Source organism: Callithrix jacchus, chromosome 6 (assembly GCF_049354715.1).
Source record: "Callithrix jacchus isolate 240 chromosome 6, calJac240_pri, whole genome shotgun sequence".
In the NCBI taxonomy this organism is placed as follows: Eukaryota; Metazoa; Chordata; class Mammalia; order Primates; family Cebidae; genus Callithrix; species Callithrix jacchus.
Window position 1 is genome coordinate 153,686,733 of NC_133507.1, and position 26,758 is coordinate 153,713,490.

At 45.6% G+C, this 26,758-nt stretch overlaps 1 protein-coding gene across 16 annotated transcripts in view; it reads left to right on the forward strand.

The window, feature by feature from the left end:
• The window catches only part of DIS3L2 (DIS3 like 3'-5' exoribonuclease 2), a 385,922-nt gene that overhangs the window by 322,786 nt on the left and 36,378 nt on the right, over nt 1-26,758 (forward strand). For all 16 annotated transcript variants that reach the window (XR_013519159.1, XR_004744905.3, XR_013519158.1 and 13 more), the window contains one exon: nt 25,628-25,707. Coding sequence is in view for 12 of the 16 variants with exons in the window: in XM_054258039.2 (XP_054114014.1) it covers nt 25,628-25,707 (80 nt within the window). In the remaining 4 variants the exon portion in view is untranslated. The remainder of the gene's footprint in view (nt 1-25,627; nt 25,708-26,758) is intronic.

The following is a 26,758-nucleotide window of genomic DNA, read 5'->3' on the forward strand; positions in this document are numbered from 1 at the left end:
CAAATGCTGCTTTCACCTTGCCACTCAAGAGCCTGCAGTCTTATGAAGCAAATATGACTGGACCAATAAGATTTCCAAAAATATTTTGAAGATAAGATATAATAAGACTGCTGCCTTTTTATTTTACCAAGCAAGGACATTTTCTTTAAAAAGCCAGTTTTCATCTACTGTCTTCATTATTTTATAAATGTAAACATCTTAGCACCGAGACAAAGACAAGACATAGTTTCACAATACAGGGCAGTCTTTGACATTGACTTGGTTGAGCTTGGTGGAAACCTATTTAATCATCTCATCTTTTTCTCATTTTGTTTGATCTCAGACCAGCCGGTGAGAACGACTGGCTTCCTACATCAGATCTTAGTGCCCCTGCCTTTGGGTTCTCTGTCAGGTAGCCTGGTGTGGGTGTACCCCACTTCCAACTAACCCCTATCCTTCCTCTTCCCTCTTGCCTTGCCTCTTTAGAGTCTGGGCCTCCATTTGCTCCCCACAACCCTACACACCTCACTCCCTCCAGAAGCTTGCTCCAAATAGCCTTCCTCTTCCTCCAGCTATCTCTTCCCTAGGTGCCTGGTGCAGAATACCACTGGCTTTCATTCATTTTGTTTTGCAGTTTTCTTTCTTTATTCCTTTTTCTCTTCCTCCCTGCCTGTGTTCTTGACTATAACTGTTGAGAAGGCAGATGTCTTACTGTTGCTTCTTTCATATTTGTAAATCTAGCATAGTGCTAGGGACAGAAGAGATATGCAGTCCTTTAGTGTGGCATCACTAGGCTAGTTCAGAGCTGTTCACAGTGATCCAGATGTCACCTCTGAGGTCCATGGGTGCCCAGGACACTGTTCCCATTATATTATCTACAATGTGAAAATGTAGTACTGCTGTTCCTCAAGAAACGCCCGCATTTATTAAAGAGTAATAATATTGTAGCATGGTTTGTTTTGCTTTATAATACTTCTTGATTCATATATATATATTTTAAGAGACAGGGTCTCACCATGTTGACCAGGATGGTCTCAATCTCTTGACCTCGTGATCTGCCCACCTCAGCCTCCCAAAGTTCTGGGATTACAGGCGTGAGCCACCACACCCAGCCTCTTGACTCCCTTTTTAAGTGACATGGCAGACATTTTTAAGCTAAAGACAATTTAAGAGCTTTAAAATTCTTTTATAACTTTAAAATATTCCTTTTGATTTATCTTTTTAATTGCCCACATAGTTTTTTAGTATCTACCAGGTACAAAGTACTCTGTTAGGTACTGGGGAACAAAGACAAGGTTAGAACATGGTCGCAGCCCTCGGAGTAGCTTACTGTCTCCTGGAGGATGTGGAGGCAGATGGGACGGGGTGCAGAAGAAGAGCCTGGACAGCAAGCTGCACCTGTGCCAGGCGTGGACATGGCTGCTTTCATGTTCTATAGTAACCAGCTGTGCTTTGAACGGGCCACTTTCCAAAGTTGGTTAGAAATGTGGGAACTCTGTTTAAAAGTTTTCTTGGGCAGGGCGCGGTGGCTCACGCCTGTAATCCCAGCACTTTGGGAGGCCGAGGTGGGTGGATCACGAGGTCAAGAGATCGAGACCATCCTGGTCAACATGGTGAAACCCCGTCTCTACTAAAAATACAAAAAAATTAGCTGGGCATGGTGGCGCGTGCCTGTAATCCCAGCTACTTGGGAGGCTGAGGCAGGAGAACTGCCTGAACCCAGGAGGCGGAGGTTGCAGTGAACCGAGATCGCGCCGTTACACTCCAGCCTGGGTAACGAGAGCAAAACAATGTCTCAAAAAAAAAAAAGTTTTCTCCTGTACAAAATGGATATTGGCAACTTGCTATTATACTAGAAATGCTGAAAATAAATTAGAAATTATTTAATTGCCCCTTGAATTGTGACCTCCTGGGGTAAAAGAAATCTGCCACAGTGGGAGGAGATAAGGGCAAATACCTGGGGAAGGAATCCCAACAGGTTTTTTATCTGCTTGTCATCATGAGACTGGCAGCCTCCTAAATTAGAAGATATGCTAATGAATAACAGAGTCTACTGGGTTCAAAGCACATTTGAACAGAGCTGTGACTGAGCTCTGAGAATGCTGGCTTGGCCATTAGGCAGTTTGAAGGTTTCGACCTATCAATAACAGGGAGCTCTCCCCTTCTCTTCTCCTGCCCACCACCCACCAGCCAAGCTCTCAGTCTTACCCACCTCCTTGGTGGGCGTGCCAGAGCACAGCTGAGCTCACCTCGAGGGAAGCAAAGCTCCTGCCTTTTCTGGACCCTCCTTGGCTGCCTAGTTTTCTGACTGGGATTTCCGACTCCTAGTTGCCAAGACTACCTTGTTGGTCCCTGTGGAGATCTGTCCTGTTGCCCACAGGCCTCGCTCAGACTTGTTCCTTTTTGGTACATGTTTCCACTTCAGACTGCCCCAGGCCCCAGCTTTCAACTCTGCTGTTGCTACCAGCTTCCAATCAATGATTGTTTATTTGAGTATCTTCTGTGCAACAGGAGAATCTAGTGATCAAGAGCATGGACCCTGGATCAGACTACCTGGGTTCTGATCCTGAGTCTATCACTTAGTTGTGTCGGTTTAACTCTTCTGTGCCTTAGTTTCCTTGTCAGTGAAATAGAGGGTATAACAGTACCTACATTATGGGGATATTAGGTTAGATGAGTTGTACCCATAAAACACTTGAACAGTGCCTGACACATAGCAAGCATCCAACAGGGATTAGCTGTGTGGCCAGATGCTGAGAAGGGGCCCATTTCTGTCTTCACAGAAGAGCTACTTTAACACAGAGGTGAACATGGAAGGACTACAGTAAAGGACGGTGGCTTCCAGCAGCCATGGCATGGAGACATCGCCTCCTTTATGATACTTCTGATCGATCTGGGGGGCGGGGGAGGATGTAAAATGAAAGTACAAGGCAGAGTAAGCCTCATTGCCCCCTGCAGGGAAGCAGAACACTCTGGTTTGGCTAGGTCCCTAAAGGGAGCTCCATGGTGAGGCATTAGCCTAGACATGGTGGTGCTGAGTTCCTTACTGGGGAGTAAGATTTGTGAGCAGGGAAGGCAAAGGGATGCAGTTTTGAACGTCACACCCAAGTCACACAAATGCGAGCTGCAAAATCTTTCATCCTGTGTTAATCACTAGACCACAGTGTACATCACACCTGCTAACATTGTTGCAGCTAGAATGTTTCCAGTTGTTTTTTTTTTTAATAGAGACAGGGTTTCACCATGTTGGCCAGGATGGTCTGGATCTCTTAACCTGGTGATCTGCCCGCCTCAGCCTCCCAAAGTGCTGGGATTACAGGTGTGAGCCACTGTGCCCGGCCTGAATGTTTCTAGTTTTTGCTGTTATAAATAACACTGTGATTAATATTCTTTTGGATTATTTCCTTAGGAGTACATTCTTAAAATTACTAGATTGAAGAAAAGTAACTTTTTTTTCTGTGCTACTTTTTCTTTTTTTGAGACGGAGTTTTGCTCTTGTTACCCAGGCTGGAGTGCAATGGTGCGATCTCTGCTCACCGCAACCTCCGCCTCCCGGGTTCAGGCAATTCTTCTGCCTCAGCCTCCTGAGTAGCTGGGATTACAGGCACACACCACCATGCCCAGCTAATTTTTTGTATTTTTAGTAGAGTTGGGGTTTCACCATGTTGACCAGGATGGTCTCGATCTCTTGACCTCGTGATCCACCCGCCTCAGCCTCCCAAAGTGCTGGGACTACAGGCTTGAGTCACCGTGCCCAGCCTCTGTGCTACTTTTTTTTTTACTACCTTTTGTTATTTTATTATAAAAGTAATACATATTTATTTTATAAAAATTTAGAAATTGACAAGTAAACCAAAAGCAGCCATTGGTCACCTATCACTAAGTAATAACATTTTTCTGTATATCTTAAGGCATGTACATTTTTAGAGCTTTTGACTTTGAGATTACAGTGACACATCACTTAATGACAGGGACATGTTCTGAGAAATATGTTGTTAAGTGATTTCATCATTGTGAAAACATCATAGAGTGTACTTAGACTAACCTAGATGGGAGAGCCTACTACCCCCCCAGGCTTTGTGGTTTAGACAGTTGCTCCTAGTCCACAGACCTGTACAGCATGTGACTGTGCCGAGTACTATAGGCAGTTGGAATACAGTGTTGCATATTTGTATACCTAAACATAGAAAAGTAAAATAAAAATACGGTATTGGAATCTTATGGGACTACTGTCAGATATGGGGCCCATCATTGGCCAAAACTTCGTTAGTGCAGCACATGACTGAATTTTCCAGAAAGGTTAGCCTAAGCAGGGAACAATAGTGCATTTTTACTGCTTCTCACCACATTGAGACTTAGTGGGTTTTCTTTAATCTTTGTTGATATGATAGATTGGAAATTGTGTTTTATTATTGCTTTGACTTGCATTTGTTTTCCTGCTTGTGGGCTCAATCAACTCTTCAGTCCTCTTTTCACCATTTCTGTGAAAGGGCACATTTTACCATTTTATATGCTATCACTAGAATCTTACAATAGCTAAAATCACTTTTTTCCCTACTGACATATACTTACATACAGTAAAATCTGCCCTTTTTAGTGTACAGTTCTGCACGCTACACATATAGTCATGTAACCACCACCACCACAGTCAAGACATATAGAACAGTTCCATCACCCCAGAAAACTCCCGTGTGTCCCCTGTAGTCACTTCCTCTTCCCTATCCTCAGACCCTGGCAACCATTAACCTGTATTGTCTCTTTATAGTTTTTGGTTTTCCAGAATGTCATACAAATGGAATCATTTTAAGTCTAGCATCTTTCACTTAGCATGAAAATGCATTTGAGGGTCGTCCATATTGTTATGTGTGTCAGTGGTCATTCCCTTTTGTTGCAGAGTAGTATTCTGTTGTATAGATGTACCACAGTTTGTTTATCCACTAACCAGTTGAAGAATATTTGGGTTGTTTCCTGCTTTTGGCAATATGAATAATGCTCTATTTGCCTACAGGCTTTTGTATGGCCATTGTTTCCATTTCACTTGCGTAGATTTCTAGGAATAGGGTTGCTGGATCATATGGTAAATGTATATTTAACTTTATAAAGAACTGCCAGTTTTCCAAAGTGGTTATACCACTTTGCATTCTTACCAGCAATATATGAGAATTCTTTTTCATTTTTTCTTTTCTTTCTTTTTTTTTTAAAGACGGAATTTTGCTCTTGTTGCCCAGGCTGGAGTGCAATGTGCAGTCTCGGCTCTATGCAACCTTTGCCTCCCGGGTTCAAGCGATTCTCCTGCCTCAGTCTCCCAAGTAGCTGGGATCACAGGCATGCGCCACCACGCCCAGCTAATTTTTAATATTTAATAAAAATGGGGTTTTGCCATGTTGGTCAGGCTGATCTCTAACTCCTGACCTCAGATAATCTACCCGCCTTGGCCTCCCAAATTGCTGGGATATCAGGTGTGAGCCACTGTGCCTGGCAATTCTGTTTCTTATGTGCTTGCCAGCACTTGATATTGTTAGTTTTTTTGTTTTGTTTTTTAGGTATGCTAATAGGTGTGTAGTGGTATTTCATTGTGGTTTTAATATGAATTTCCCTAATGACAAATGCTGTTGAGCATCTTTTCATGTGCATGCTTGCTGTCTGCATAACTTCTTTGGTGAAGTGTCTGTTCATATCTTTTGCCCATTTTTAATTGGGTTGTTTGGTTTCTTATTACTGAGTTTTGAGAGGTGTTTTTTTTTTTTTTTTGATACAAATCCTTTACCAGGTTTGTGATTTGTAAATACTTTCTCCTGTTCTTTGGCTTGTCTTTTCATTTCTTTTCTCTCCATTCTCTCTGGCTTCTCTTTTCCCCTCTTTTGAAAAGCAGAAGGTTTTCATTGTCATAAAGTCCCAAGTTATTAAAGTTTTCTTTTATAGGTTGGGCTTTTGGTGTCATATCTAAGAAATCTTTGACTAACCCAAGGTCACAAAGAGTTTCATCTGTTTTCTTCTGAAGGTTTTATGATTTTAGGGTTTACATTTTAGTTTCTCCCTTTTTAAAAACATATTTCCCAGGCCTAGAAGTTTCTTTTGGAAAACAGTTGCAGGAGCAGAGTCAGACGCACCTGAGAAGATTTGGGATGGAGGTGTTCCTAGGAGCCTTGCCAGGCATCCTGCTCTCCATGAGCTATCTGAAAAGGAGGAAGTTGCCCCAGGGGTGGCCTTTAAACAAATACCAGGCTTCTCTGGCTTGAGATTTGACATCAAACTGAAGATTGTATCATTTTAAAAGAGCATATGGGATGATTAGAGAACAACCTCCAAACTTTCTAGATAAATCCTTCTAACTGTTGTACAAAGTTGAAATGATGGATGGTGCCAAACCCAAGACTTTACCGATTACATGCAAACACCCATGTCAGTGACTTACCCAATTATGCTTTAATCTCATAACTGAAAGCCTTTTAAAAAATTACAGTCAACAAGGCAGCTTACTAGTTATGACTGTCATTGGAATGGAGTTTTCCTCAGAACAGCTGGAGTGTAACATGGTGGGAACAAAGCCTGGTGTGGGTGAGAGGCCAAGGATCACTTGCCTGGGAAGGATGTGCAGCTGATGTTTGATAGAAATCTGTGAAATGACCAACCTCAGCCAAGCTAAGTAGAGGCCCTCCATCTTTCATCCATGGGAAAATACACTGCAGCCAGAGTGCTCAGGAAACAACATTGATAATCGGCACTGTGTCAGTTACAGCAGGACAGATAAAACACAGCTCTGTCTTCAAGAAATGCATGGTCCACTGTGTGATCCACGCTAGGCTGTAGAAGCTGGCAGGAGATTCTTGTTCCAGTAAGGCAAGGCAGTTGAGAGCAGCCTAGAGATGGCTTCTCCAAGAATGTCTTAGGCAGAGCATTGCTGTGGGTTGGTTTGTTCTGGGATATACAGGCCATTGGTGTGGCTGTGTGAGAGGAAGTTTCCCAGTGGTAGTAAAAATGTTGTTGGGGATGTAACCAGGGCTGATCTGAAGGAGCTTGTTTGCTCTGCTTTGAAATATGAGTATGTTCTTGAATTCACCTTGGTGCCATTGAAGCATTTTACATACAGGATTCATGGGATGGGACCTCTTTTTTAGAAAGATCTCTTTGGCAGCTCTGTAGAGAATGAGTTGGAAGTGGTCAAGGTATAGACATCAAGGAGGCCAGTTCGATGGCCGTGGCTGTATGCAGGTGAGGCCACACAGCTGACAGGAAGGAACAGATGAGAGAGGTGGAATCAGAACCACAAAAGGGAGGGAGTACACCTGGATACACCCAGGTTTCTGACAGGCAGGAAAATGTGCCACACAGGAGCATCATTGGCACCACCCGGGGAGGAGGAGCAGGCATCCAGTGGAAACCCTCCAAGCCTGAGGTGCATGAGCTGCCCAGTTAAAGACACTTGTGTGATGGCTGGACCAGAATTCTGCTGCTCCTCTCCTACCTTGCCATAGGCTGCTGCCTCTGAGTTAGAGAGACATGGGAAACATCAGGATTGCTCACACCTCCCAAAGTACAGCAGGAAGAACTAGAAGCAATATGAAGTCTAGTTGGCCAGGCCACAGTGAGCCACACAGGCACTTAGGAGCAGCGCATGGCACCCATGAAAGCCTCCATCCCCCGACGGTGAGCCCAGAGGCTACTGTGGAGCAGAAGGAAACCAGCCATCCTTCCTCCTTACTTGCACCCTCCCTCCTCACCTCCTACTCTCTGTCTTTCCAGCTGAGCCCTTCTCATTTATTTAAAAAAAAAAAAAAAGTGAATTCACTCCCAGTCCTTTTGAAACCCAACATGTCAGTGATAGATGAGAGTGTATTCTATAACTTCAAAGGAGAAAAGTTGAGTGAGTGAATGTGGGCCAGAGGAGTTGAAAAGTCCAAGGGAACAGGAGACCCATGGGGTGACCCCACCATCAGGAGGAGTGCCCTCCATCCCACCCCTGCTGGTGCCATGCAGAGGCACAGACAATGCCACTTTCAATAAATCATGAAGGATTCTGAATGCCTCGTTTTGTCCCATTTTCAATGGGCCTTGGGCATATTGCTTAGATATAGCCAGCCATTTGTGCAAGGTTCCCAGCTACTCAAAGGCTCAAAGTCAAGTGCTCTTTCCACTATATAATGGAGTCTTCGCATATGTGATTTTGGGGGAGACGTTTTCAGATTTCCATAGCTAGTCACAGTAAAGATGACCTCGTGGGCAGTACAGGCCATTGTCCCCTTCTGGCATCCAGCCTTTGAGCAAGGCTGCGCTTTCAGGAGTATCCATGCAGCACCTAATTCAATCACACATCTGACCCCTGCCTCTCTTTGGCACTGGCCTCTTCTCTGTGCTCAGTGTGCTGCTGGGGGCCTCCACACAAACCCTACTGTTCTGGAGGTATCCTGTGCTAAGCAGAGAGCACTTGGCCATTTTCACCACTTTCTGAATTCAAGGCCCCCTGGTGAATCTGGCATGGGGATGGCAGCCTGTTCTCATGAGGCTGTGCACATGAAAACGCCTGTTGGAAGCGCCTTTTAAGAATCCCCAGGTTGTTTCCATCCTGGAGTCTTGCAAAGAAAGGGGAAGAGTAACCTAGGTTGTTTAAGGGCTGGCATGGTCATTGCCTTAATCATCTGTGACCATTAAGAGCCTTATTTTCTGTGAAGCAGCACAGAGGCTTCTTTGGCTTTTCTTTAGTAGTAACAAACAGCTAGAATTTATTGAGAGCCTGCAGTTTGCCAAGTGCTTTCATACATTTGCTCATTTAATCCTCAAGCCTTATTCCCTTTTTTAGAGATGAGGAAACTGAGACTTGAGCTTAAACACTTGTCAAAACTCATATAGCTAAAGATGGCAGAACTAGGAAATAAACAGTTCTCTTTATTTGAGACAGGGTCTCACTCTGTCGCCCACACTGGAGTGCAGTGGTGTGAACATGGCTCACTGCAGTCCTCATAGGCTCAAGTGATCCTCCCACCTCAGCCTCCTGAATAGCTGGGATTATAGGCATGTGTCACTGTGCTCAGCTAATTTTTTAAGTTTAGTAGAGATGAAGTCTTACCATGTTACCCAGGCTGGTCTCTTAACTCCTGGGCTCAGACGGTTCTTCTGCCTCTGCCTCCCAAAGTGTTGGAATTACAGGTGTTGTGAGTGACTGGGCCTGGACTAGGTGGAAACATTTCCTATCTTGCTTAATTTTTCATTTCTTTTGGTGGATATTGATGTTGTTGTTTTAGATTCTTCTAAAAATCTAAAAAATAGATCAAATTCTGATCTCAGAATGATTTGAAGAGCTATTTAAAATATTGTGTGATTCCATTTAGATAACATTCTCCAAATGACAAATTTATAGAGGAGAACAGGTGGGTAGTTGCCAGGAGTTAGGGATGGTGGGGAGAGGAGGGTGGCCCAAGGGAGACCTATGTAGGGAGGGAACAGTCTTTATGTAGATTGTCGTGGCAGTTACATGAACGTATGTGTGTGACCAAAATGGCATAGAACTAGACACACATACTGTGCCAGTGTCAGTTTCCTGGCTTTGATATTGTACTGTAATTATGTAATACGGAACCTTGGGTGGAAACTGGAGATGGGCACGTGCAACCTGTACTATCTTTGCAATTTCCTGAATCTGTAATTATCTCAGAATAAAAAGTGGTTTTTTTAAAATTCTTCTGTGTACAACACCAGCATTACCCCCAGGAAATAGCCAGCTCTCAGTTGAGGGAGTGCTTGCCCTCAGAAAGCAACCCACATCATACAGTTGCAGGTGCCTAGGAGGAGGGCACAAACTAGAAGAGCGTCCAGGTTTTATCATCTGTCAGATGTGGGCTGAGCCTCTCTTGTCTTATGGGAAAGCACTGAACTGAGAGTCAGGCTCCCAGGCTCAAGTATCAGGGCTGCAGCTGTGTGACCCAGAGCAAGCTTCTCAGCTTCTGTGAGCCTCCAGCTTCCCAGCTATAAAGTAGGAGTGGTAACCGCACCCACCCTATGAGGCTGCTGAGAGAATCCGGCAGAATGTGTTGATGTGCTTGCCGTCATCTTTGATACCACAGTCAGTGTTGTTATTTGATCTTTTCCCGATTATACCCCCCACTTTGTAGTCAGACCAATCTTTTGTGTATTCATGGAACACTGAATATTCATTCTTATTTTCTCTGGTGTTGATCATTTATTCCTTCAACAATTTTAATTGAGCACCTATTTTGTTGAAAATTCTGGAAGGCACTAGGGATGCACTGATGGACGTGACCCCTGTGGTCTTTGCCCCAGGAGAGCTAAAGGTCTTGCTTTTCCCCCATCACCTGGTATCTCTCCTGAGTGCATTGTTTAGATCCTTGCTGTCCTCCAAGACTCACCTCAGGCCTCATCTACTCTATGCAGGCCACTCTACCAGATCATTCTCTGAGCTCCCTCAGTGTTAAGAGGTAGTGCAGCTCAGTCATCTCTGCCTGCCTTTCCCTTGAGCCTCCCATGGGACCTGGCCCGACGCTGTGCACCACAGAGACGGTGCTCAGCAAGTGCTTGCCCACAGAACTGTGAAACGGAGAGCCAGAAGGAGCCTTAGGAGCTTTTTGAGACTTTGATTTTACAGATGAAATCCTGAATAGGGGCTTATGACCAAATAATAGAAAGTGGCTATCTGCATCCCCAAACCAAGTTTTAATAGGATAATAATAGTTCTTATACTGACCTTAATTTTTGTTGTTTTAGGTTTTTTTTCCTTTATTTCTGTTCTGCAGTATTTTGACTAGCTGACTGACATTTCCTCTTTTAGCCTGTTACAGACCTTGAGAGTGAGTAGCTCTAGTGGTGATCTTACTACTACTTAGCTGTGTGACTGGGCCATAACTGGAGGCAGGTTCATTGAATTGAAAAGGTGAAGCCAACCTCTCCCTCACCTGCTCTCCTTTGAGTGGGCTCACCTAGCATCTGTAGGCTCCAAGCTTGACATTGCCTGGAGGGAGCCCACCCAGGCATCCCCTTCCTCCAGTTCTTCTCCAGCCTCTGCATCTGCAACTGGGTGGGTCAGTCTGCTCAGCTCCCACCTGATTCCTCAGCCCCCACCTTAATTGCCAGTGAGCCTTGAGGAGGCTGACTTTCTGAATGCCATTTGCAGTTCTCTATTAGCATCTAGAGAAAGGGAAAGGTAAATTGTTGCAACTTCCAGCCTCCAACACAGTGTCCCCGTTTGTAGGAGAAAAAAACAGCAAGTGGGGCCCAGTAGGAAATGTCAAGACTTTAGAGCCATACGGGTTTGAGTTTCATGTCCAGGTTGGCCAAGTGTTGGTTTATATGTTGCCTGACCTTGGGCAGGTCAGTTAACCTTCGTGAACCTCAGTTTCCTCACCTTTAAGATAAGAGCAGTAGTACCTGGACACTTGATGTTTCTGGCACAGTCTCTGGTTGCATGTGGAACCTGTGATTCCTGCATATCACAGGGTCCTGGATTGCCTTAACTTAAAGCCTTTGTGGGGATCTCAAAGAGTAAACAACTGGGGTTTCTCTACTGGGATTTACAATCTAGCCAGGACAATATGATGTTAATATACAGCTAGAGACATGTTTCAACTTGAAAATAACTGAGAAGAATCAGACCACGATATAAGCGATTTTCATGTATCTGGACTGTCAGAACCAATCCTCTGCTGTGCTCTGACAGGCCAGGGTGGCCTCTTTCTTCCCCAAGCAGAGATTAATGGACAAGTTGTTACTGGTGCTGAGGTTCTGGGCAGCTTCCTTGTTGAGGCACATCTGTTCACCCAGCAGGGCCTTGGAAGCTTTTTTTCTTTTTGAGCAGTGAGCTTCATCTCAAGGCATAGGGCCTCCCTGATGGTGGTGCTGTCTGAAGCAGCCCTGGAGCTAGTGTCAGTGGGGAATAAAATCAGGGCTGTCTTGTAATAGAAGACCCCATGTCAGCACAGCCACTGGAAAGCAGTGTGGTGGCCGTGGGGCCGCTGAGGCAGACAGCGAGGCTTTGAAGCATTGCATCTTCCTGCTGCAGCCCAAGGAGTCCTACACAGAGAGAGTGTTTCCCGGATATTGCTCAGGTAAAGAAATTGGACCTTATTGTTGTAGAAATTCCTCAGGTTTTAGAGTGGTCACATTTAGATATACTGAGTCTCAATCAGCTTGTTCTAGCATGTCATGTTTTGCCTTCTGATCTGAACTCACCCAGAATAACCTCTGGCCTTACTGTATAATACACCAGGAACATCATTGAGTATTCACTCTAGCTAGACACTGTTATTATCTCTTTTTTATGTAGAAGGCAACTAAGGTAAAATGACTGGTGATTACATACTAAGAAGAAGTAAAGCCGGGATTCAAAACCCAGCAGCTAAAGAGGCTGTACCCTTTACTTCTCTACTAAGCAGCCCCCTGTTACTGGACTTTTATTTTTGAGACAGATTATCACTCTTGCCCAGGCTGGAGTGCAGTGGCACAATCTTGGCTCACTGCAACCTCTGTCTTCCAGGTTCAGATTTCCTGCCTCAGCCTCCTGAGTAGCTGGGATTATAGGTGTGCACCATCACGCCTGGCTAACTTTAAGTATATTCAGTGGAGACAGGGTTTCACTATGTTGGCCAGGCTGGCTTCAAACTCCTGGCTGCAAGTGATCTGTCTGCCCTGGCCTCCCAAATCGCTGGGATTACAGGCGTGAGCCACCATGCCTGGCCTGTCATGGATTGTTTTCATAGGTAGAGGTGTTCGCAAGCAGAAGTTCTTTCTTCCCCTTGTCAAAGGCCTGTCTTCCTGGCAGAAAGGTAGAAGCAAGAGCGTAAACTCTGGAATGCTAGAAAGAGAACTAGTCTAGTCTAACAGGCAGAAAGTGAGACTAGAAGATCTAGACTAGACTTTGAGATCTGTCTGTCCCCTGAGTTCTGGCCCTTAGAACCCCTAGAGAGATTCATGGCAGCTAGAGGGCAAACAAGTTCCTGCTTAATGAAAACATTCCCCTAAGATTATTGTGAAACTTATTTTTTTAACATTTGACATTATGTCTAGTTTCTTAAATGATTTTCAACTGTGTGAGATTATCCAAGGATTTTTTTATTACCAAAGCTAATTTTTCATAGTTAGCATTACAAATAGAAAATTTGTTCATTTTCTTTCCTTTTTTTTTTTTGCCTTTTATTACATAGAGGCAACGCCTCACTTTGTTGCCCAGGCTAGAGTACAATGGCATGATCATAGCTCACTGGAGCCTCAAATTTCTGGGCTTAAGTGACCCTCCCACCTTGGCCTCCTGAGTAGTTGGGACCACAGGTGCGTGCCTGTGCTAATTTTAAAATGTTTTGTAGAGATGGAGATCATGTTGTTACTGCCCAAGTTGCTCTGAAACGCGTAGCCTCAGGCAATATTTCCATGTCAGACTCCCAGAGTGCTGGGATTACAGGCGTGAGCCACTCCACCCAGTGCCGTTTTCCTTCTTAATGGACCCTGGCCTTCCAAATACCCTTCATTTGGTCTTGCATTTCATCTTAACTTTAAACTTTCATCTGTACGGTCTTTAAACTTCATAATACCCATGTGTTCCTTGGTTTTGACCACAGTTAGAATAGCATCTTTTTACAGAATGATATGTCATTCTGTAAAGAAACAGACTATCTAACATACAGCTAATTATCTTGGAATAGGAACTTCAGGTGACCCCAGGTATGGGCCCCATAGGTGTCTCTTCCAGATTGTTCTGAGCAACTGATTAAGGGATGTCAGATCAATGGGCATTTTGTGGCTGGATGGTAGTAGAAAGCGATTCTTCTACCAGGAGGTGCTGCTAAGCCCCCTTCTGCAGGTTGAAGCCAGGGTGTAGGACCAGGGGAGCAGGCAGTTAGGGAAGAGGGTAGATTGGCTGCCCCAGGTCCAGAAGGGACCTGAGATGGCCGTTTAGTCCTGCAATATGTTATCCAGATATTTGGCCTTGTCTGGGAGGAAGGAAGCAGAAACTGAAGTCAAGTCATGAACTTAGATGGGAGTGGTTAGCTGCATAAGACAGTCTTTTACAGGAGAACTCTTCACTGCCACTGTTTCTCATTAAAACATCTCAAGATGTGAGCACTGGTCCTTCTGAAATCTTAGAGCTTCTCCTCTGAGTGATATAGCAGGGGCTTATGATGAGTGCTTTCTTCCTGCAAACCTAGAAAGTATCTCACATTTACCCATAAAACAAACTATGAAGACAACCATAGAGGAGCTCAGCTGTATTTCACAGGTAGAAAGTCCAAGGCCATCAGAACCCCATCGTCACCCCAGAATCTGGGAGAGAACAGAGACAAAGCCAGAGCTGCTGGCTCCCTACTTGGGGTTATATAACGACTCCTCAAGTCCCTGGAAACTGAGGCCAGTTCCCTGGAAGATCATTCTGTTCTCTACTGTTTTTTCAAGAATGCAGCCAGCTTGATCACTGGCTGAGTATTGTATGGGAATATCCTCTTTTCTTTTTTTTTTCCGTGAACTGAATGCCTACCATTATGGTAATTGTTTCATCAGTTTGTGTTCAAACTTGCCTGGATCTCATCTTTTTATGTATATTTGGCTTATATTTTTAATAACTTCGCTTTGTTTATATATACCCTCATCTATTTCCAAAACGATTTTGAGAGAGCTTACAACAAAGGAAATCCGCAGTGAGCTGCATTTAAACAATAGAAAGACAGAAAATCAGAATCAAGGGGAGGAGCCAGAAAGAATGTGACATCTGTAATGGTGGGCACAGCTCCTGTGACTGGGCCTCATGTTTTCTGATTTCATTATCACAGAGGCAGTCATCCTGCTTGGTGGGGTGGGGGAGGGAGAATTTATAAGGTTATCTCTTATAACAAACACCACTGAATGTTGAGAATTATTTTTCCTAGCACCCAAAAGCAGTTTCTCACATGAGGCTTGACATTGGAAATATTCAGTGTTACAACAGTGGACAGCATTTTTGGGCAAATGAGGAAAGAGCTGTGTGTTTTTTGTTTGTTTGTTTTGTTTTGTTTGAAACTCTGTTACCCAGGCTGGAGTGCAGTGGTGCAGTCTTGGCTCACTGCAACCTCTGCCTCCTGGGTTCAAGTGATTCTCCTGCCTCAGCCTCCTAAGTAGCTGGGATTACAAGCACCTGCCACCACGCCCAGCTAATTTTTGTATTTTTAGTAGAGACGAGGTTTCACCATGTTGGCCAGGCTGGTCTCAAACTCCTGACCTCAGGTGATCTACCCACCTCGGCCTCCTAAAGTGCTGGGATTATATGCATGAGCCACCATTCCCAGCCAGGAAAGAGATTTTTTACAAGGTATTTCTTAAGACAAAATCTGGTGAAAATAGAGGGACATATTAACCCACCCTTGAGGAAGACAGGCACTAGAGAGCCAAGCTCACATGATCTACGCACATGACTTTCTTCTAGCCTAATCTGATTCCAGGATAAAGTGTAGAACATCTCTGAATAAGTGGAGAGCCAGTCATTTGGGCTGCTTCTGTTTCCCTTCTCTTTGCTGAGTGTGTGATTGAAGCTGTGCAGCAGCCACTCTAAAGCGGGAGGCTTCTACAAGGTCTGCAGCATGGGTAGGACCACTGCTGAGGGCAGGACCGCAAGCTTTAGAAAGCAGACAGATAGGTAGCAGAATCACTATATTCTATATGCAAGGCAATCTAGACAGTATCTTTCCCAGGTGCACAACCGTCTCTTTGTTGGAAGGGGAGATATGCAGTTCTTGCAGTCAGCACTGACACTTTACTGTGGAGGCAGCTTTGGGTAACTCTATTCCCTGAACAGTAATTGGCCTGAGGCTCCTGAGCTCTGAGCACAAATGGTTTGATATGGTGATATTCCAATACAGTCACCCTCTTTGGCCATGAAAATCCTCAAAAATGCTCCAGCTTTGATTAGGATGAGCAGATTGGCTGCACTGTCTCTCCAGCTGGCTACATGTGACGCACACAGACTTGCTTGTCACGCTTTGTATTCACTGTTGCATATTGCTAAGGCATGTGAGAGGCAAGAACATGGCCCAGTAACTGGGCAAGGCCTGATCAGGAAGCTGCTGAGGTAAAAGTGCTCCTATTCTGCTAAAGGAGACCCGGGACCAGGGACGAGCTCTCCTCTGCCAGACTCACCCAGTGATACAGGTTGTGTGGGACAGTGGTGAACAGAACTCTCCTGCCATAGACTTGCTGGTGAGCAATGGAGTCACCCTCAGAAGAGGAGATGGCCTGACCTGGGGGCATGAAAGCTACCACCAGGCCCTTTTCTCCTGGGACCGGCTCCTTCCTACAGAGCAGCCCTCCCTGTGGGTTGACCAGAGCTCTAGAGGCAGACGTTTTTTGCTTCTCAGAAAGTAAAACCTCAGCATTGAAGAATCCTTGTCCTGTCATTTTTAACCTTAATGAGAACAGAACAAGCCTCTGGAACAAGGTGCAGCTCAGTCAGGAGAAGTGGCTTTAAGTGAAAACACAGCTGTGGGGTTTACAGACAGCACTGCAGGGAGGCGTCATCCAATGGGAGCGGCCAGCCTCGCTATAGACTTTCCAACACTAATGAATTGGGAACTCCATGCTGAACAGAGTTTAGTTTGATGGGTGCCAGCAGAAGGATGTATTTTTCTTGAAAGACCAAGGTGCCAGAAATCTCCATGATTACGTTACTGGAGCAAGGTTCTTTTTTGTGGTTTGTGAAGTTGAGCGTCAGGACTGCAGGATTCTCTTGCTCTTTCTCACTCTTATTTTTTCCAGGTCAGAAGCAGAGCTTGGGGTGGGGAGGAAAATCCTGCTGAATGAGCAAGTTCTTTCTTAAAAAGCTCTCTCCAAGTCCAAAAAGACTTCAGTGGACTTAGGAGGAAGAAATTTAATACATTGCCATAGAATCGTTATTAACCAAGTTAAAGCAAAGTCCACAGCATCTTTGTCTTATAAAAGAAAGCAAAAAGGAGATGGAAAAAAGAAATGATACTTAGGAAATCCAAACCAAACACCAGCACTAAAGAAGAAAAACTCAAGATCGTCTCTGAGAATGTGGAGATTTTCTTCTAATCAGATTTTTCTATTAAAAGCCAAGGCTGCAGGTAGAATTAATTCTCTGATTTTTTTAAGTCTGCCATAAGTGGCATACCTGAAACGTTTGAACTGTGTTAGGATTTGCCACTCTCAGCTTAAGGAAGAGTTGGATACCCTGCAACACCCAGTCAGTGGACTGTGTGGGGAAGAGTCAACCATGGAGAGGCTGGAGGCTTCCCAGGCTGGCCTTGACCTGCATTTGAACCTTAGTCCTAATAACTAGCAGATTGAAGGAAATTCACAGGCCTCCTGGAGAACTCATGTTGGTTTGAACTGGCCAAAGAACCCACACTGTACTTTTACCAGTGACCTCCCTCATTACATGCCTGTGACGGGAGCCCTGAGCTAGAATCCTAGGTTCCCTGCTCATTCATGGAGTAGCCTGCAGAGAAAACTGAATGACTGTGTCCTGCTGGGGCTGTAAGTACCTTCCAGGAGATGACCAGAGGGTGACCTGGTTGCCCGTGAGAGGTCATCTTGGAGGTACTGTGGACAAAACAGGGAATTCTTCATCTTTATAACTTATTTTTTGCCCTCCCAAGGTCAGGCCAGAAGTTTTCCAAAGCCTCAAAACCTCCGATGTGGTGTTTCCCTAACTGATGGAGTTTAGTGCCTAGTGGCCCTTTCGTGACATTCTCCAAGTGTGGCTGTTGGACAAAGCTGCCCGTGTGCCTGAGCCAGCCAAAGGCCTACCTGCTCAGTAGCCCAGAGAGACCTCTGGCATGCTTGCCTGGCCATACTTTTCTGTGTTGTCCCACCACTCTTCTGGTTATTCTTATGAATGTAGCCTGGCCCTCTGGCTTCACCAGACTGGGATTCAAAATAAGGTCACCTGCCTTTTAATAGTTACATTAAATGACTCAGTGGGCACCCTTCCTCCTGCTTACCTAGGACATTCTTTTTGCCCCTAAGTCCTCCCTGAAGTGCCATCCCCAAGCAGCAATAATCTGAGCAGCCTGAGGAAGCTGTACATAGCCCTCAGTCACTCATTCTTGTTGCTCACCTGTTGCTGCCTGCTGGGAGGATGGCCTTGCTGTCTCCATTGCCATCCCACCCAGAGAGCTCAGAAGGGCTGAAGGAGGGCCTCTCAAAGGCCCAACAACCCCACCAGGGTCTGCATCCCATGTTTCCACAGAGTCTGGGGAAAGATTCTCCTTCCCAAGGGTCCTAGTCCCTTCAACTCATCCAGGCTTCTAGAGCTCACCCACATGATTCCCTGGGGCCCCACCCTACAGCAAGAGGCCTAGGTCCAAAGGGGTCCCTGTGGAAGTCTCATTCTCATGCTCTGGCTGTCTGGAGCCTGCCCCACTGTGTGACCTCAGCCTGAGCCCCTGAAGGAGAAGGGTCTTCCATTTTCTGCCCTAGGGAGACTGACCTGTCCTTGTTGGGATGAAAGCCTTGCCTCTAACTGAAACCATTTGAAGTCTTCTTCCCTCTGTTGGTGAAAGCTGACAGAGCAGCCTTGTTACCGCCCCTTGGGTCCTTCACTTCCTTCCCTCTTCACCCAATACCAGGACCGTTGTGCAGCTGGAAACTGTCCACCCAGGGAAGCCTATTCCTGGGGAAAGCATTGGGTAGTGGTGAGCTCTCTTGCTTGACAAGGCAGCTGCCTCTGGAGAGAGAAAGATCTTGTGAAGTCTGAGCGGCTGCCATTCTTGCAGGCTGACTTCCCAAGCTGAGCTGCTCTGTGGGTGGGTCTCTGCAGGCTGTGGTCCTGCTGCCTGGTTGCTTGCCGTGCCTGACAGGTAGAAAGTATCCAGTGAGCACTGTTGAGGGAAGGAGCTTGTGCCTCTTCAGAGTGCTGATGAGATGGCAACACCTGAACACTGAGAGCATCTGAGCCACAGCTTGTCGTCTGGTGGCGATTACTGAGCAGTGGGCAGATGTGAGGCAAAGTTTATTTACTGGAGAGAAAGGAGATATTCTTTCGAAGGGATAGCATTGGCCATCTGCTGTGACAGTGATAAGGACACTGAGTGCCCAGGAGACCTAGTGAAGCCTGGACTCTGGAAAAAGGCTCTGCCTCCGCCATCCCAGTGAAGGGAAAAACAAAAGATCAAGGCCACTTGTGCAGAGGAGGGACATGCAGGAAGGGCTCCTCTGGAAGCCGGTGGAGCATGAGAAAGGGCACAGAGGCCTGAAGGAGCATGGCCTGCTCCAAACGCCTCAGGGAGGTGGACCACGTAGGGGAAGTGCATGGAGCTCTTGGGAGCCAGAGAATGGCCCTTCCCTGTCCTGTAAGACTCTTGTTGTCCGCCCTGAGGGCCTGCCTGGCTGGCACACCTTCCTGCGCACAGGCCCACCTTTTTCCATTGCTCTGTTACAGTCCATATTTGTTCATGTGAACAACCACCCTCCAGAGAGCCTGCGCTGTGTTAAATTTACTTTTATATCTCCAGCAGCAGGAAGCCATCAGAGGTACTATAGAGGGAAGCATCACCAGGTTTATGTTTCAGGAAGATAATAACTAGAGAGCGGATTAGGAGAGTAGAAGCAAGGGTGTGGGGAGATACACTGTGTCAGTGTCCTTAGGAGAAACGTGAGCACAAATTACACAAGGGCAGTAGAGGTCCCAAAGGTGGCAGGGACCAGGCCTGCCTCCACCAAGGCGCTGGCTGTCCGCTTTGTCAGTCTTTTGAGTCTGTATCCTCCATGACTTGGTTCTCTTCTCAGGATGGTGGCAAGCTGGTTGCAGTTCTGGCCCGTGTGCCCAGAAGCACTCAAGAAGCATCCCCTCATACCTCATCAGCCTCGGTTGGATCACACATCCATTCCTGAACCAGCTTCTAGGGCCAGGAAATGCCATGCCCTGATTGGCTTGGGTTTCTTATCTCAGAGCCGTCAAGTCCAGCCCTAGAGCTAGAGATTGGGTCTTCTTCCCCTTGACCCTCTATACTGGGGAGCAGGACAGGGGAGTGAATAGCTGAGTGAAACTAGGGCATCCTTAGCAAGGAGGAAATGCCTGCTAGATATGCATCCATGTCTGGTACAAGAACCAGATGGACCCATTCATTCATGTATTGAACCTTGCACATGGTAAGCACCTGCACACACCTGCTTAGTGGTGGGGGCATACTTTGTGGAAACAGCATACCATCATCCTGGGTGAATTTCAGTCCTCTTGAAGGATCCCCCACTCATCCCTACCTAGACCCTTGACTCTCCATTTATTGATTTTCTTTTTGGATCTTGGTTTTGACCAGCTATCTCCAAGGTCAGACACATGACCTGCTCTCTGACCATGCCTCAGCCCCCTCAACTCCCTTACCCAGTGACTCCCACACTCTTCTCCTTGACCTCTCAGACACTACACCCAGTGGTTAGCAACATGGACCACACTTCAGCTCTGCCTTTGGGCCAAATATTTAATAAACTCCCCTGTAAAACAGAGGTAGGAACCAACCTTGCAGGGCTGTTGCATGGATTAAATAAGACCAGCACGAAAGATGCTTAGGACAGAGGATGTGCTCAATAAATATTAGCTCCATTCAAGACATCTGTCACCCAGCCACTTCCGTTTTCTTCCCATCAGCCTCTTTCCCATTATTCCCCTCCTGGTCCATATGCTGCTGCATGGTATCTCCACTCCCTTACCCCTTATTCTTCCATTAAACCTTCCAGGGAGATACTCAGCTTGGACCAACCTAACTTTCTTTATGCTAATGTTTAGCTTGCTAGAAAAAAATCAACAGTGGGACAGATGCTTGCTACAGTAACTTCAGATCCTGTGGCCTCAGGGGGATCCAAGTCCTCCTTGGCAATCCTTCTGGCTCCGTCCAGGTCAGCTGCTTCATCACTTTCTTAAGCAATCTTAAGCCTTCATCACTTTCCTTAAACTTTTTCCCCCATCACACTCCCCATTCCTTGCAGATAATTCGTCTCCTAATTCTCACGAAATAACCCAAAAAATCATACTAGGACATTCTAAATCCCCCCTGCCTAATCCACAGATCACACTGTTATCCCTGCTTGTCGTCCTTCCTCCTGCAGAAAGGGGTTCCACTTTTGTGTTGGATCCGATCCCTCGTCATCTCAGAGACCTTGAGTCTGCAGTTCTCTCTGTCTCTCTTATGTCTTCTACTCCACCACAGTGCCTTCTTCCTGTCAGCATTTAAACAAGCCTCCATTGTCTTTAAATACACTCCCTTCCACACCTTCGGTACATTCCCACAGCCTCTCATCCTGTCCCATTCCATTTCATGAATCTTGCCTCTTCCCTAGCACTGACTAATTTGCTAAAAGTTGCATTCACTCATGATTGCCATTTCCTGGCTTTCTGCTCGCTTTTCAACCTGTCACCCTGATCTCTGCTCCCAGCACTCCCTGCAAGAGTCTTTTCTGATAGATCCAAAGGAGTCCTTGTTTGGGAATGTCCTCTGTTACTTGACCCTTTAGAAGGATTTAATGCTGCTGACTGCTCCCTCCTTAAGCATGTTCTCCCCTTGGCTTCTATAATGTCAGAACTCAGAACTCCATAGCCACTCCCCAGTTTCTGCTGTCCAGCTCTTCAATACAGGTGTTTCACAGGATTCTATCCAGGACCCTCTTCTTATCCCTCCAGGTTACAACCTTGCTTGTAAACTTCAGAATAGTATATTCAGCAGCCTGCTGGTCATCTCCGCTGGATGCCTCTCAGCCTCAAACTGAACTCCAACTCTTCTCCCAAACCTCTTGTCCTTCCTTGTCGGGGTGAGCAGCAATAGCATCTGCACTGCAGCCTGAGCCAGAGAGTCCTGAAAGTTATTGTTGACTCTTCCCTCTCTCACCGACTTATACCCAGACCATCACCAATCCTGTAATGCTGGTGAGGCTGGTGAGGCTGGTGAGGTGAAAGGAATGTGGATTTTGGTTAAAATTCCAGTTCTAATTGTGGTTCACACAAACTACTTAACCTTTCTCAGCCTCAAGTTCCTCATCTGTTTAAAGGAAATAGTAATACCTAATTCAAGTGGTTGTCAGGATAAAGGAAAGCCTTTACTTGGTAGGTGATATAGTTTGGCTCTGTGTCCCTATCCAAATCTCATATTGAATTATAATAATCCCCACAAGTCGTGGGAAGGACCGTGGGAAGTAATTGAATCATGGCGGTGGGTTTTTCCCATGCTATTCTCATGATAGTGAATACGTCTCACGAGATCTGATGGTTTTATAAATCAGAGTTCCCCTGATTTATAAACTCTCTTGCCTCTCGCCACATAAGACTTGCCTTTGCATCTCTTTTGCCTTCCGCTGTGATTATAAGGCCTCCCCAGCCATGTGTAACTGTGAGTCCATTAAACCTCTTTTTTTTATAAATTACCCAGTCTCAGGTATTTCTTTATTAGTGGTGTGAGAACAGACATAGAGTAGGCATTTGATAAGTATGAGTCCTCCATTCAGTAAACATGCCTGGTCTTCTGTTCCTGTCTTTTCTCTCCACCACCCCATCACCACTTCTACTGACTTGCCTTGTTGAATTGGGGTGTACATAGTTTCCTGACTTTGAGGATCCCCCGGCAGTTACATTTCCCATAGTTCCTTCATGACTAAGGACTACAGCTTCTGTCTGATCACTTGTTTTTCACCTGGTCATGGGAGATAACAGCGTTGAGTGGGGTCTGGGAGGCAGATTCCAGATGTCACTGGCACATAGTTAGATGTGTATATATTTCCAAGTCTTGTCTCTTAGCTGTCTCCAACACTTCATCCGTACTGCACCTCCATAGGCCAGATCCTCATCATCTCCTGGGGCCACTGCAGCAGCCCCCTCTAAGGCCTTTCTCCCTGCCCTCTCCCACTTGAGCCCTTTTCTACCTGACCATCAGAGCTGGTCTTCCTGCCCTGAAACCTGCCATGGCTTCTCTTTTCTGGTGCAATGAAGTTCACACACTCCTCCGTGTAGCCTGCCTTGCCAGCTCATCTCCCTTGCATGCCTGTGCCAGCCCAGTGAGTAAGTTCTCTCTCACCCAGTGCCCTCTTGGGAGCAAGAAGGATGCTTAGATACTGATTGAGAAGCTGAATACTGTACTTCCTGGGTCTAGCGGCTAGTAGGACAGGCATAAGACACTCCGCTAAGACCAGCTGTCCAGAAAACAGGGACCAAAGACACAGGAAACCCAGGAGGGCTTAGAATTCTGTAAGAAAGAATTGGCAGTCCTAAAATAAGGAGGAAAACATATGAGTCTTCTATCAAAGCAATGTATACTTATAAAGAATTTGGAAAATGCAAAAAAGGTAATCACCTGGAACCTCTCACCTAGTGATAGCCACTGTTGCCATTTAGGTATGTTCCTTCCAAGCCTTTTTTTTTTTTTTTTTTTTTTAAAAGACAAGAGCCTCGTTCTGTTGCCCAGGCTGAAGTGCATTGGTGTGATCTTGGCTCACTGTAACCTCCACCCCTCAGGTTCAAGCAATTCTCATGTCTCAGCCTCCCGAGTAGCTGGGACTATAGGCTCAGCTAATTTTTTGTGTTTTAGTAGAGACAGGGTTTTACTATGTTGCCCAGGCTGGTCTCTGAGCTCAGGCAATCTACTGCCTCGGCCTCCCAGAGAGCTAGGATTACAGGCATGAGCCACCACATCTGGCCTCAGTCTTTCTTCTAGGAAGTCTTTGAACTTTTTTACATAGTCTTCATGGTACACTGTATAATCAAGTGCACATCCTACTTCATCTCATCTGTCCAACGTATTTTTCCTGGGTTAGTAAAAATTCTTCCTAAGCAACATAACAACTGCCTGCTATTCCATGTGTGACTATAGGACGGTTTGTTTAACCTTCTGCTATTGCTAGACTTTTTAGTCTTTGCAATAAATAACACTGGGGGGAACCGTTTTGCAAATAAACCTTTTCTTCCTACATTTCTAATAATTTTTCTAAACTATAAATCCATAACTTAAATCATTGAGTCAAAGGATATAAAAATTTCTAAGCAATGCAGACTCAAAATGGGCAGAATGAATATAGACCTGACCTCAGCTGCAAAGAGAGAGGTAAAGAAAAAAGGGTTGTAACTAATAGATGCTTTTAACGTTATTTTTTACTTCACAAAGGAGAGCTGGGAAGATTCAAGTGGTGCTCTGTAGGGAAAACAGGCCTTTGACTTGAAGTTCCTGGCTTCGTGATGGTCAAGAAGGGCTTGTTTCTGCTTTTGTATTTTCATCTGGGTCAGTTAGAGGACAAGCCATTCCTATGAGTTCCTTTCCCACTAAGGAAGAGGAAAGTCGTCCAGTGTCTAATGATGCAGATCATTAGCTGTGTTCACAGCCTTGTAGTAAAAAAAAATTTATAATAATGTATCCTCCTAATGTGCAGTTAATTTTAGTTAAAATTTCCCTGGTGCTTTAAAAACTCAGTGAATTAATAAACATAGTAATTGGCTTGCATTTGGAATGTTAAAGCTGTCGTAACCAGCTGGCTCTGGCAAGACATGCTGCACCTCCCTGGGCTCTGCTGGGAGTTCAGCACTCACCTGAGCACTGCTCTCTGGAATCCAGAAAGAAACCAAGGCCTCACCAGAGCTCCTGTTCCTGGTCTTCCATAACCGAAGAAAGCTAATGAGTGTCTCAAAGTTAACCTGTCCAGAGCCAAATTTCTGACTCATCAGTCCTTAAATTCAGCCTTTCTCTCAGTACCACCTGACTGGTGATTTGGATTCAAAAGTTTGATTTCTTTCTGTCCTTGCCACTGCCAGCATCAAATCCACCAGCATATCCCGTTGATTCTACTTCTAAAATGTGTCTCCAGTTGTCCATTTCTCTCCCTCTAATCCCAGCCCATGGCCACTCCCTGACTCTGTAGTGGCCGTGTCCCGCAGGATGTCGCTCCTGCTCTGTGGTCTGTGGTCTGCAGTCGGCACTGTAGCCAGAGGGATCTTGCCAAAATAGATTTCAGATTACCTTGTGCACTCCTTCTTTTTCTCTTCTACCTCATCCACTCCTTCTTTTTCTCTTCTTTGCTGTTAAGGTAAAGGCCAAAAATTCCATCGTGGCCAAGAAGGTCCTGCCCTGAGTCACCCACCATGTACCTGGATCTATCAGGGCCTAACTTCACCAGCCATCCTGCAGTTCCTGCAGCTCCTGCCCCAGGGTGTCTGCACACTCTGTGCTCTCTGCCCAGGAGAACCCTTTCTACTCCCCGCTCCTCCTGATTCAGAGGAGCCTTCCCTTCTACCCGTTTTATCCAGGTCAGGCTCTTTACTTTTATAGAATAATGGGGACTTTTTCTTGCTTCAGAGAGCCTATTTGAATTTGAAGTTCTACACATATATACATATTCATTGGTGTGATCATTTGATTGCCATCAGTCTTCTCTGCTAGGCGGTAAGACCCATGAAAGAGGCTGTTGTCACTGTTCTTTCCCTCTCCGCTAGCTCATGTCTAGCAGAAGGTAGGTGCTTAATAAATGTATTGATTGTATGCTGAGTGAACAAGTAGAGTCCTGGTGATAGTCATCATTGATGATGAGGTCCCTGTAAGGTGTGGGCTCTTCCCAGAGCAGGCAGGCCCAGGTTCTCCACAACACATAGACTTGAGGGAGTGTGACTTTACTTGATTTTATTTTTTCATTTCAGCTATTGGAGCGAATAGAACATGCTGCCTAAAGCTTATTTTTCTCTTCTCTCTCTGTTCAGCTAAAGCTTGCTTTCACTCTGGACCATGAGACCGGATTGCCTCAAGGATGTCATATCTATGAGTACCGCGACAGCAACAAGTAAGCCACTCAGTGGGGAAGAGCGTCCTTTCACGTGTGTGCAGCAGTGGTGCCTGTGGGCTATCTGACACTGGGCTTCCATTGCTAGGTGGTTTTCAGGAAGGGAGTGACACCTTTTACTACTGTACTAGAAAATAACTGCCACGGAAATAGTCCTCTTATAAGATCTCTTTGCCCCTGAGTATAGAAGTTGGAGTGCTCGTAGAGGAGCAGTTGTGCTGTGATAGAAGCAGATTCTGAAGCAGACCTTCTTCCAGGCTCCAGCCGTCCCCCAGACCCTCCCCACTCTTAGTCTCCAGGCGTGTGCCTGCTTATTTGGTTCACTGTCTATACTATCTGTCTATACTTAGGTTTATGGGTTTTGTGGTAATTGTCTACCTTGTGAATTTCATATTAATGGTTGGGAGATTTCTGGGTGCTTACAGAGATTTAAATTGGTGGCCTTGTTGAAAAGGTGGCACCTGGCATAATTTCATAGCACCTCCTTTCCACATCACAGACTGCCTCCTTTTTTTTTTTTTTTTTCCTGAGACGGGTTCTTGCTCTGTCACCTAGGCTGGAGTGCATGGTAGAATCATGGCTCACTGCAGCCCGAAACTCCTGGGCTCAAGTGATACTGGGCTCAAGTGATACTCCCACCTCAGTTTCCCAAGTACCTGGGACTACAGGTGCATGCTACCACACCCAGCTAATTTTTTAAAAATTTTAATAGAGACAGGGTTCTCCCTCTGTTGCCCAGGCTGGTCTTGAACTCCTCTGCTCAAGCGATCATCCCACCTCAGCCTCCCAAAGTGCTGGGATTACAGGTGTGAGCCACTGCACCCAGCCACAGACTGCCTCCTTGGCCGTGTATTTTTTGTTTGTGAAACAGTGAAAGTGGTGGTGAGTGAGACACAGGTAATGTTCCCTGATGATGACAGTGATGGTAATGATGGCAGCCACCACTGAGCACCTCCTGTGTGTTAGGGACAGCACTGAGGGCTTTACATTTATTATCTTACTTAACCCTCATGACAGCCCCAGGTGTGTTCTTTTATTATTGTCATATCTG